Below are 12,927 nucleotides of genomic sequence, written 5' to 3'. Positions count from 1 at the left end.
AAGCCAAATTTTCTTTTCTCTGGACAAATAAGATATGGACACCAAATAATACACAAAACAACACGACGTTTAATGATACAAGAACCCACGCAATCAAAAGTACGTAGTTTTATAAGTACAATTATTATTACTCAAGTGGGAAGTTAGTGTGATGTTTGGCGCTGCATTTCATCAGCCAGTTTTTCAAATTTGGGAGTGTAGGATGATGTTGCTGCTTGCAAACAATCGTCAAGATGGGCTTCAGTAAGTCGAGATCTATGCTTTGATTTTATAATGTTCATGGTTGAACGGCCTTTATTATTCAGTATAACCTCTTTCCGTAACAACGCGGGCACCAAAAAAGAGCCTTGGCGGGTGCCATGGCGCCTGCGGGCACCGCGTTGGGGACCACTGCACTACACAGTATGCAAGGTTTTAAGAATACATTCCAACAGTTTCAGACCAACTGGATGAACTGCAGACATTTCTACGTGCCTACCCATACCTAACCTCCGACAGTAAATTTTGTAAATATAGGGAATGCCAAGATTCCACCATGGCAATGACCTCATATTCACCAGTGGGAATTCTTTACTAGTCATCCTATCATCAGCGTAAAAGAATCCCACTGTATTAGTCTCCCACCAAATACTTTGATCCCCACTTAATGGTACCTGCACCTTGTCGTGGTGGTGGGGCTCGAGTACCTCAGTGACCCCAAGAGCTACTGGTAGGGCCTCCCTAGCCAGATTGGTCGAGGGGGAGAGGTCAGACTAAGACAGGTACCCTGGTCCTCCAGGTTGGGGGTTGGCTAACAACCTTGCACCGTAAAAAGGAAGACGTTTTGAAACCTCAATCAAAGCCTCGGACAGACAGACTTAACGGAGGACCGAATGGAAGAGGAGAATTGAGGAAGCCATGGACTGAATACGGACCGGAGAGCCATAGAAGAAGAAGAAATACTTTGATTCCATCACACTTACCATGAAGGCAGAGGGCAAAATTGTCAAAAGACTTTAACTAGATGAATTTTCACAGAAAAACACAATCAAGCTATTTAGAATCTCTGGAAGAAAACAAATGCAAGTACGTGCAAATTAAGCAAGTTAGGTTATGGTTGCCATAAAATTCATGTAGTTATTCCATTTGTATGCACCCCATGGAAGCCGTACTAAGGTCATGAAAGAAAAATCGTAATGAGAACACAAAATTTTCAGTGAGTTGCATATACATACACATACCTTGCCCTCTCTTCTCTTCTTTTCTTCCTTTCCGTCTCGTCTTCTTCTGCATCACGAGTACGTTCTTTTGAGCGGTCCCTGCGTCCACTGCTCACGCTCGGTTTACGACTACTTCGTCCGAAACTGCTTCCAGAGTTTTCATCTAAAAGAAATTAGTTGTTTCAGCAACACCAATTTAGATTTAATATCCATATGTGTAATTTACTGAAATGCATATTCATTTTTGGATATCCTAAACATAAATTCCCTTGAGAGGAAATTTTAAATGGCAACATATTCTTCAATGAATGGAGATTAAAAAAAGGTCTGAGCCAGAGTCCAGACATGTGCAAACATAAGACATTAATGCAATTTATTCAAGACAATTTAATTCTTGAAACACCTATTATACAAAAGCAACAGAAAACTTCAAGCAATGAAAAGTATTATTAGAACTGAAGCTTCCTTGAACTAAATCTCAGCAGTTTAGGTGCTATATCAAAGTCTTGTGAGAGAAAGACTGCAGACAAGAGTAGTAAATAAAATTTCTTTAGGGAGGAATCAAATGGCAAGAATATCTAGAATCAGTTTATTCTTTCAAACTGTTTGAAAAGAACAGATTTTTAATTCATGAATCCTAGCTTGTGCCGCTTTCCTACAGACAGCTTAAAAGAATCAGATATTGATCTCTGAAATAAAATCTAACCAAAATCCAATTAACAGTTCTTGAGTTACAAGATATAAATCCCTTTATTTAATTACCCCAAAATTGTAAGACTTATGGGCAATGTGTATTCTTCACCCTTCTCTACAACTTCTTATCAAAATATTTCAGACTTCCAAAAAATATTTAGAAAAATACGTAGGGCAGTCAAAAAGTTCCTGGAATTGTGGTATAGCACTGTAATGGTAGGACATAATGGCAACGCTTACCTAATCACCTTCAAGGTAGGACCATTGCGGCACACACACATTTGCTCCATCAATCCTGCCATTGTTGGAAGCACTGGCGGAAGGCTTCGTTTGGAATCTTCCGGAGTTCGGCCGTCGCATTCGACACCTCGCTGGTTGTGCAGCAATTCGCCGCCAAGAAAAGCATTCCCCTCATCACCCAACCACCATACTCTCTGGATATCACTCCGAGTGACTTCTGGCTGTTCCCTACTCTGAGAATTGGCCTCAAGGGGACGCATTTCGCAACCATGGAGGACATCAAATCGAATGTGACGGCCGAACTCCGGAAGATTCCAAACGAAGCCTTCCGCCGGTGCTTCTAACAATGGCAGGTTCGATGGAGCAAGTGTGTGTGTGTGTAAGGGTCATACTTTGAAGGTGATTAGGTAAGTGTTGCCATATGTCCTACTATTTCAATGCTATACCACTATTCCGGGAACTTTCTGACTGCCCCTCGTACACTAGAGGTGAGAGTATTTGGGTATGTATATTTACATGTAACGTGTCCAATGTTATATGATTTTAAACAAAATTTGAATGTGTTGACACCTTTTTGTAAAACTCCCCAATATAATATATTAAAAAATCTATTCAACTGTTCAAACGCTGTCACATGGGAACAGATACACAGTCAGCAGACAAACCTGGAGGAGGAACAGCGTTGTAACTGTTCTGAGCTGTAGCAGTGAAGCCTTTGCTAAGAGTACTCTGGGTCCGAGCAGTGGGGGCACCTGTCATGGGAAGCACCTGGATTCTGGTAGCATTCCACTTGAATGGCATATTGGGGTTATATGAGGCTTCCACCAACACTCGGTCTCCAACAACTGGGTTTGAGCCCTTCACACAGCAGCTGTAATGAAATGTGATGTGTTGCCTTGAGAGCAGCATAACAATGTCAATAAAGAGTTTAGTTGTCTGTTTATTGACATTGTTGCATCTGGCATTGTTGTCTGTTTATTAAAATTATTGGGTTTGGCATTGTTGTAATCGTTTATAGACACTGTTGTATTTGGCATTGTCGTATTCGGCATTGTTGTGTCTATTTATAGACATTGTTGCTTTTGGAATGCCACAGAGGCCTTCAGCCAAAACGGCCCCTCCCTCTCTGGGTTCAAACCCAGGAGATCCAACCAACCATATTCCTTTGGACAACTTGCCTGATGGGATAACCTCCCATCAGCAGCAACAGATCCCAGTTTGAATGGTCGAGGCTCCCGCCATGACGAAACCCCGTTAGCGTCAGCAAAATTTCCGTTTTTTTATATTAAGACCGTTTACCATTTCCAGCAATGCGCCTTGTGCACAGGAATGGTTTCACCTAGATAGGGACGATGCTTGCGCTTGCGCAGGACTCCGCCCTCAGTTAGCTTTTTGGTTGGTTGGTTGGTTGGTTGGTTGGTGGAAAGGGAAAGGGAGAGTGTTGTAGAGTGGTTGGTAAGAGAAAGTGTTGAAGAGTGGTTGGAAAGAGAGAGTGTTGAGAGTAGAGTTGTTGGAAAGGGAGTGTGGAAAGAACAGAGCTGTGAATCGGGCGTAAGAGAAGTGTGCCGTGAGAGCCGAGAGAGTGGAGCCAACGAGAGGTCTGGTGTGGCGCTGAGAAAGGACGGGTCGGCTACGTGTGAGAGCACCGGGTACGTGGACCGTGGCAGCTGAGGAGCTAGCGTGTGTCCAGTGGGGTGCTACGGGCCGACGCTGAGTATGGACAGGTCGGCTGCGTGAGCGAGCACCGGGTACGTGGACCATGGTGGCCGAGGAGCCAGCATGTGTCCATTGGGGTGCTACGGGCCGACGCTGAGTAAGGACAGGTCGGCTGCGTGAGCAGGCACCGGGTACGAGGACCGTGGCGGCCGAGGAGCCAGTGTGTGTCCAGTGGGGTGCTATGGGCCGACGCCAAGTAAGGACAGGTTGGCTGCGTGAGCAGGCACCGAATACGTGGACCGTGGCAGCCGAGGAGCCAGCGTGTGTCCAGTGGGGTGCTACGGGCCGATGTGTAAGAGATGTGTGGAAGAGCGCCGAACTCAAGGGACCAGATAGACTCGGAGGACAGAGTGTGTGTGTGTGCAGAGAACAGAGACACGAAGTGTGTTGTTGTTGTTGTTGTAGAGAGTTGACTGTATGTTCAGACCACTGTAACTGATTTAATTTGACGTGAATAAATCAAGGTTGACAATCCAGGTCGCAACGCCGACCCTCGTTACAGAAATAACGCAAATGTCCAAATTAAACTTTTATTTTTGCTTTCCTTGCATGAAACAAGTGCATAATGGGAACGACCTGTCTCACCATTCATCCACATGTGTGAATCCATGTCAAACAGGCTTTTAGAAATTACGTGACTGCTGTCTTGTTTAAAAACTGCTTGTAAAATTCTGAAAATTTTGAGAAGGGAATAATCAGAAATTTCTTGCTGCTTTGTAAGCCACAACTGAATATGATTCAAATTTCACCCAGAGTTTTGGTTACAGCATAAGAATAAAATGTCTTACGTCTCCCATCTCTGCAGCATAGAATCTTTCAGGGCAGGTTCACAGCCAGCAGAGAAATTAAGAAAGAATGAAAAATCTAGTTCATATCTGAAAATCCTGAATAAAAGAAGGATCATTAGATTGTAGCCATCTGGATTATGAAACCATGTAATTTTGTAACTCATTGTTAAAGTCAGTAGCTCACTCAGTATAGTGACTGACTTCGAACTGGACGACTAGGGTTCGATGGGGGCAGAGAATTTTTCCTCTGGCCTCTGCATCCAGACAGGCTATGGTGCTCACCCAGCCTCCTATCCAATGGGTACCGGGGTCCTTTCCTAAGGGTAAAGCACGGCTGGGGGGTGATGTTGACCACTCACCCCATTTAGTACCAAGGTCTCCCCACAAGTGTCTATAGTGGGACAGCTTTTACTGACAATATCTCAGACAAACCACTTATGGCTGAATGTGAAGATGAGCTGGAATGTGGATTCATCTTAAACAAGACAACCTCTAAACTATTGCTGCCATAAAAATATAAAATCTCACACAAGAAGATATTTTGTTTTCCACTAAGCCTATTGATTATTTTCATCTCTTTGACCTTGATTTACTGTACCTCATCGTGCAGGAAACCATACTGGACGGGAACAAAAAGAAAATGCAAAAACAGTCCCCACTACCAAAAGCAATACGACCATAGACCGATCATCTCCGACCATAGCTGATATCAAGACAGTGCTAGGCAATATCAATTGCTACTTCTCTCAAGCATGGGTGACAAAACTGTTTTTTTTTATGAATTCTGAAGGGACTACTTGCTGCTCAACTTGCAACCTACATTCTGCACATGCTGAGGGAAAAGGTAAATTAAAATAGGAAGATCTAATACAATCTGTACTAGACAAAATTAGATAAGGTGGATTCTTCATTATTTGCCGAGAACCATTGTAGCTGTTGATGAACGCACGATATCTTTCGAAACACACAAAAATATTTGTACAATCGGACATAACTAACACACACACACAGAAATAATACTTTCATTAACAGCTACAGTCGTACAGTTCAGTTCTAACTTATAGGGCCTGCAAGTTGTGGAGAAGAATGTAAAACGCAGCCATAGAGATCACAAACAGCGACTTCAATGACAAGCATAGACCGAACATTTTCATCAACATCAAGAACATGTTATAACTACAATGCAATTTATGTACCCAAACCACTAAATCTCACCTTGTTTGAAAGAAAACATCTTCATCAACAAATCCAAAATTGTCATGGACTTTAGTAACGGTGCCAGTGAAGACCCTCTGTTTCGGTGAAGGATTGGGGGTTGCAGGGGGTACTGGAGGGACTGCAGCAACTGTAGGAGCAGTCTGGAAAGCTGCTGGGTTGAGTGCCCGCGGTGTTGGGTAGCTCACCGTGGCCACCTGCGGGAACATCTGCAAACAAGCAAACATTTATACTTTAAAATTAACTGTGTTACTTATTTATAGTTTAGCTACATTTTCTTTCTGTAGCTCAGACTATACAGCATTGAATGAGACGATAACAGTGGATAACAAATTTGAAAGGATCTGTAAGGAAGCAGCCGCAGCCTAATTTAAAGTACTACCTTGGAATTTACCTGGAGGGACAGGAAAACCACGAGAATATAAGTCAGGATAGCCAGCCTCCAGGCCAAGATTTAAACCTGGCACCTTCCAAATACACTAATAACATTTTATACCATTTTCTGTTGACAGAAATTCAATATAAAAAGCATGTAACCAGAGGCCATCACCTTGGATAAGTTCACTTGTACACAGGACCAGCATTTGGGGAGGGTGGGCTGAGCAGGTGTCCAGGCACCAAGATGCAAATAGTTATTATTACTTTCTCTTGGTTACGTAAAGCAGACTGTAAGGAGTAGGATTTGAGGTCCTCATGCTGGTGAGTCTGAAGAAGGCTGTCTTCTGGGTTATCGTGCCATGGAGCATGACAGAAGTTTACCAACGTTTCAGAGGTCCATGCTGCCTCCATCATCAGAGAGATTTATCACCCTGACGATGAAGGCAGCAGACTACACGCAGCAACATACCGGAAGACAGTCACCTTCAAAATGCAAGAACTCTGCTCTCTCTCTCTCTTTGCTGTCTCTACAACCCTGTGTGGGTCTTGACCTCCTCTATAGGTTCCTGTCCAGCATCTTTGTTTTCCATCCTCGTATACCAAAGATTCTGAGATCTTTCTCTACATTGTCTAGCCACCTTAAGCTGGGTCTCCCAGCCCTCCTTGTGCCTTCACGCTTGGAAAAGTTTAGTTTCTTGCATGGAGATATTTCGTTTGCTCTGGTTAGGTGTCCTAGTCACTTGAGCCTCCCCCATTTTGAGAGTCTTCACTATTTATAGGGATTTATATAAGTCAAATAGCTCACAACTGCACTTCATTCGCCATCCTTCCCTCTTGTTGGCCCATAATTCTCAAGCTCTCACTCTGATATGTAAGTACACGTTTCAATAAAGGGTTATAGGGCCTGCCCATGTTTCCCTTTTCAGGTATCTCAATTTTAGCATGTCCTTCAATCCATGATTGCAGCAGTTTGCAATTCCTATCCAAAGATTCATTTTAGCATTTATTGTTCATGACTACAGTACCCATGTATTTAAACTCATAGTTCACCTTAAATGTCTTCTGCTTTGTTGTTACTTCCATGTATTTAGTTTTTCCTTCAGTTACCTGTAGTCCCATCTCTCGTGCAGGTCTTTCTCTAACTGCCCTCTATGTTCTCCCGATAATATCAATATCATCGGCATAGACAAGTGTTTGCACTGATTTGTGGTATACTGTGCCTCATTTCTTCTATACCTGAAGCTTGTACTGCTTTCTCAAGGGCAACATTAAATAACATACCTGACAGTGCATCCCCCTATCTTAGTCCATTCCTGATCTGAAGGCCTCAGACAATTCATTGTTTACTTCAACTCTGCAACATACCATTTTCGGTGTAGCTTTACTCATTTACACGTTTGTTTGGTATTTGAAATTCTTTCATTGCCTCGAAAAGCTTATCTCTACCTATGCTGTCATCAGCAGCCTCAAATTCAATGAAGAGATGGTACATTCTGACAATGTACTCATGAGTATTTTCCAAGATCTGTCTCAATGTGTGTACCTGATCTGACTTGGACTTTCCAGCCCTAAACCTGCACTGATAGGTTTCCAGTATCTGTTGAGCATTTGGTTAAAGTCGTTCATACAGCAAATTACAAAATAATTTATATGCTGTATTTAACAGCGTTATACCCTGATAGTTGCTACACTCTAGTTCCTCTCTTCTTAAATATTCGGCATATAATATCCTCCTCCCAATCTTGGGGTATTTCTTCTATCTTCAGGTTTTTACCATTATTATAAGTAATTTTTTTAAATAAAACTGTGTTTTCTTCTTTCAGTAATTCGGCATTAACGATATCTGGTCCTGGGGCTCTATTATTTTTTAATTTGTTAATGGCCTGCTTTACTTCCTCCATTTTAGGCGCTCTACACTCAATTTCTTCCACATGTAAACTAGGCTACTGATAACTTTCTATGACCATTGGTGGTGAACTGATTTTGGGTTCACAGAAGATACAGTTGAATACCTTTTTTTGCTGCTTTATGACAGTACTGGAAGTATTGGAGGTGGGGTGAGACAGAATTCTACATGTGCATTTGGACTTTTCCAAACACTAGTGTCTTACAGTCAATTCCATTACAATGTTCTTTGTTACGTGAAAATTACAGTTAATTAACACTCGTGAATCCTATGAATGATGGCTGAAAATAAAAAAAATTGTAGACAGTAAAACAACAGCTCAAGTTACTTGAGAAATTTGAGAACAGAGAATTAGTGACAGAATTAGCCAAAGATTAGCCATATGAACCGTGTGATTGTGTTAATGAAACAATCTTCTCAAAGCTAACTTTTGCTTTTATTTATCTCATTTTGGGCCCATGTTTCAGCATAAAAAAATTTCTGTTCAGTTAAGTTTCATAGATACACCTGACAATGGAGAATGACGAAACGTTGTTTGGCAGCGGCTGATTCATTTATGTTGTACAAACAGCAGAGGTTATGTTATGTCAAATAACAGAGGATGACTATGTACGATGAAGTAGAAGGGATATTGGAGAAATTAGCGATGGCCTAATTTCTTAATATGCCATCATCATGATTCATAAAAATATTCATACAGTGGCAAGGTGAAGCCAACCCGGTAACATCACGCAGGCCTATTAATTCTTGACTGATAACCAAGATAAGGTCATGTTTAATTTATTTTCCTGTTTGCAAAAAAATTACTAACTTGTGTGTTTAATGGTATGAATTTTAGCTGTCTCCTTTCCATGCCCAAAAATTATACTTTAGAACTGCTCATGTTGAACAAGTAAATTATAAAAGTCAACATGAAATACTGCAACTGCAAACTGAATACAGAAAGTGAGTTATAGAGATAAATTTATAACACATTAGTGCTCCATTTTCATGAACTGTATTCTTGTGTTATTACCTAAAAATCAGAGTAATATTTAGAGGGGGTTTACACATTCAACTCCCTTTGCTTTCAACCACAATCTTAAGATAAAAGGAAGCAATTCTTTTATCTGGCAAAGAGCAATAAAAATCTTTCTCTTTTGTAAAAAGACAATGATTAATGCCAATTGCATATTTTAAAGGTAACATACATTCACTCCTGACAACCTACAATCAATTTACAAAACTGATTCAATTAAATTATTACCAAATTAGGGAATGACAAAGTGTGGCACACTTAACATGCATCTGACACCAACAACTACCCGACAAACTTACCTGAGTCCCTCCAAGTGCTGTTGGCATTGCAACACTTGTAGCACCGATTGCACCTGTCATTGACGTCATGGTCATTCCAGCCTGAAATAGAATGGAATGGGATGGACAACGTTAACTATGATACTGCAAAGGTAATGTCACCTATGTTGCACTTGCAACCTCCGTGGGTGTTCCAGGCAGGCACAGATATACTGGGTGAGGCAGCAATACAGGTATCACATACTGCTATCCGGAACCTGCGCTTTCACTTCAACAATTATCCTACAAGCCAAGCCAATATTGCAACATTTAGCAACCTGTTGCATTCCCATCGGTGTCTGGAAGACTTGTGGCTGCTGATACTGAACCATGGTCGGGTTGGCAACCATAGTGGTCTGCCCCATCATCTGCGTTTGGAGCTGCTGTTGCTGCTGAGTCACACCAGTAGCCATCGTTTGAGCTGTAGACAAAATGGTTTTCACTTAAAGCCACTATCACATAATGATGACTGCAATCCACGCCAGTCCAGTACACCTACCAAATCTGATAACCTTGTAAAGAAATGTATCAATTTTAAAATTAAGTTGTATTTTGCACTTCAAAGAGTTAACACATATTATTACCTTGACGACTAAATACCAAACTTACCTGTCGTCCTAACCCACGGTGGATTTTTTGCAGTCGCTCCAAACTGTGACATGGTGCTTTGTACCTCTCCAATGATCTGCAATATAAAAAATTATTCATTTTATAAGCCTATCCTAAATTATATTAATTGCACTCATACAAATCATAAACCTCACTGTTGCATAGATAACTAGGTTAAAAACAATAACAACAAAAATGTGCTTCAATTTACAACCTACCTATAGTCTTTAAACATTAGTATAACTAAAAGAAATATCGTCATACGCGAAAATATAAATAACATTTACTTCAAAAATAAAATTATACATACTTAACAACAAATATTACTTCCTATAAACGGCAGTTCATAAATATCACAACACATTGCTGGTATTCACAATTGGTAACGCCATTTACTACGTAGCATAGACCGGCAAAAATGTTAAATCACGTAAAATAAAAATATCATTTGAATTATTAATTATATAATCAACCAAATATTTTTTGGAAGATAATAATGCCTGCTGCTAAATTATTATGCATTTAAGTAATATGGCATTGACTTTATTGGTAGCCAAAACAATTTGAGCATGCGTTAAAATCATGGCTACTCCAGAATGAAGTCAGATTGATTTTCAAAACTGTAATATATATATAAATACATATATATAACAATTCTTAAAATATAATTATTAAAATTATATAAGTAACAATATATTTAAATGTTAATGTTTTCAAATCAAGTTTTATTTTGTTCTACAGCAGTAATGACACGGACTACGTTTCACTTTCGCTAGAGAAAATAGTTCTCAGATATCACATATTAATTGAGATAACATATTTAAAAATATATTTGTAAAAGTCATATTTAAACCGTTATTAAAATAATACAGTAAATTAAATTAACTGCTTTGTTTCCTACGAGGTACAGTTTTTATTAAATTAAACTTCATATCACTTGCAGCTAAAATGGCTCACGCAGCGCTGTGCGTTTACCGCCAGTCGAGTACTTGGTCTTCCTTGCTTGGTGTGGGTATCGGCAGAGGTTTGCAGGCGAGTTTGTTTGTAGCTGGTGTTCGTACTCTATCTACTAAAATGTGTTTACCAAGAGTTTATTTTGATATGAATGCTGATGGCCAGCGTGTAGGAAGAATTGTGATGGAGGTAAGTAGGTTTTGGATTTATACTTTCATAGGTACAGTTAAAATAGCATGATGGCATTGCCTGTCCATTGTGATTGTAGTTTACGGCTGACGGAGGGTGCCGGTTTTTGTCTACATTGTCATATGGCTGGAATTATCCGTCTTTTGTGGTCTTAATTTGTACATTTTTACAAATTTTGCGAAATAAGCATATCACAGTATTGATGATTGTGCTTTTTGCATCCACGAGGTTGGCGTTAGTGTGAACGGTAAATGCTTTCCAAAATGGTGCTTGATAAGGCTGGTAATTAAGAATACTGAATGAAGTAAAACTCATAAAGTGAAATTTTTAAAGGGATATTACATGTTCATATGAAAGTTAAATAGTAACGTGTCTTGTATAAATTCTAATTTTGACGCCCTTGTACTTTCAGCTTCGAAATGATGTAGTACCAAAAACGGCAGAAAATTTCCGTGCCTTATGTACGGGCGAGAAAGGCTTTGGTTACAAGGGTAGCACATTCCATCGTGTTATTCCCAACTTCATGTGCCAGGGAGGTGATTTCACCAACCACAATGGCACTGGAGGAAAATCAATCTATGGTAGCAAGTTTGAGGATGAAAATTTCCAGTTAAAGCACACAGGACCAGGTATGCATATATATAGTTCATACATTAATCATTTCAATATGTACATGTTACATGGATTTCTAAAAAAAAAAAAAATTGTTTCCAGGCATCCTCTCCATGGCCAATGCTGGACCAAATACTAATGGGAGTCAGTTCTTTGTTACCACTGCAAAAACAAGCTGGCTTGACAACCGGCATGTTGTGTTTGGGTCTGTTGTAGAGGGAATGGATGTTGTGAAGAAAGTATGTTTAATTATTTTCCATAAAATGAAATCTAAACCTTGCCGAGTCTGTAGACTTATGTGATTTAATTTTTATTTTACAGCTTGAGAGTCTGGGTTCCCAGAGTGGCAAGACGAGCAAGAAGATCACAGTTGTGGATTGTGGCCAACTCTAAACTGTACTAAACATTTTCCTTGCCAATTTACCTGCAGCATAAAATGCATGACTTTCCTAATTTTCAGCTGGTAATATAAATCATAAAAACACTGACTGCAGTAATTGTGGCACATGTGACAATGCTGTATATTTCAGCCCATCATTCCATAAAATAGTTACTTTTTTTGTTTAGGTGGTGGTATGCCAAAGAACTACCTAGTTAAGTAAAATTCCAACAAAATACAAACCTCACATTAAATAGAGCATGTCCCAGCCAAATACCATGGTTAAGAAGAATCCTCTGTTTCAGGCATCAGTAATGATACTCTGTATAACTTTTAGTCTTAATATTAGTTACTGTTTTCATTAGATTTTCTTCTTTTTAAAAATACTTGTAGATTGTGTATTAAGTTGCTGTTTTGAATCAAAAAATATATATATATGCTGCAGTCTACATATATGCAAATTCTAGTAATGAAGTAATGTTTAATTAACTGTGCATTCCTGAGAAGAGTATGTGTGCTAGATTCTGGATGGAAGTTTTTTTTTATTAACCTTGTGTTCTAATATTTTCCGTCGTTTAATACAGTTGAAAAATAAATACAGTGTAAATTATGCAAGTTATGTAATTTACCCTTTTATCTCTCTGGGGGTTTGGGGGCAGGGTGGCATTGGTTCCACGTTGTGGAATGTGGCAATGATAATCATTTTGTGCATGA

At 39.8% G+C, this 12,927-nt stretch overlaps 2 protein-coding genes across 5 annotated transcripts in view; one reads left to right on the top strand and one right to left on the bottom strand.

The window, feature by feature from the left end:
- The window catches only part of LOC110833759 (cell division cycle and apoptosis regulator protein 1), a 35,946-nt gene extending 25,290 nt beyond the window's left edge, over positions 1–10,656 (bottom strand). The window contains exons 1-7 of one of the 4 annotated variants that reach the window (XM_087358422.1): positions 10,298–10,656; positions 10,080–10,155; positions 9,749–9,891; positions 9,453–9,533; positions 5,852–6,060; positions 2,798–3,003; positions 1,221–1,362 (exon numbers count right to left, since the gene is read on the bottom strand). In XM_087358422.1, coding sequence (XP_087214548.1) covers positions 1,221–1,362; positions 2,798–3,003; positions 5,852–6,060; positions 9,453–9,533; positions 9,749–9,891; positions 10,080–10,131 — 833 coding nt within the window. In that variant the 5' untranslated portion in view covers positions 10,132–10,155; positions 10,298–10,656. The remainder of the gene's footprint in view (positions 1–1,220; positions 1,363–2,797; positions 3,004–5,851; positions 6,061–9,452; positions 9,534–9,748; positions 9,892–10,079; positions 10,156–10,297) is intronic. The other 3 variants (XM_087358423.1, XM_087358421.1, XM_087358424.1) reach the window with 3 other exon arrangements.
- A 356-nt stretch (positions 10,657–11,012) lies between these two features.
- On the top strand, positions 11,013–12,823 carry LOC110833765 (peptidyl-prolyl cis-trans isomerase). Its single transcript, XM_022072234.2, has 4 exons — positions 11,013–11,222; positions 11,635–11,851; positions 11,937–12,073; positions 12,156–12,823. Exons 1-4 carry the CDS (start codon positions 11,028–11,030, stop codon positions 12,225–12,227), a joined length of 621 nt encoding a protein of 206 aa, XP_021927926.1. The 5' UTR covers positions 11,013–11,027; the 3' UTR covers positions 12,228–12,823.
- The last annotated feature ends 104 nt before the right edge of the window (positions 12,824–12,927 follow it).

Source organism: Zootermopsis nevadensis, unplaced genomic scaffold (genome assembly GCF_977971745.1).
Source record: "Zootermopsis nevadensis isolate Lab colony 2312 unplaced genomic scaffold, Znev_1.0 Znev_ptg000030l, whole genome shotgun sequence".
NCBI classification, from domain to species: Eukaryota; Metazoa; Arthropoda; class Insecta; order Blattodea; family Termopsidae; genus Zootermopsis; species Zootermopsis nevadensis.
The sequence above is the reverse complement of the archived record's forward strand: the minus strand, read 5'-3'. Positions and strand labels throughout refer to the sequence as shown.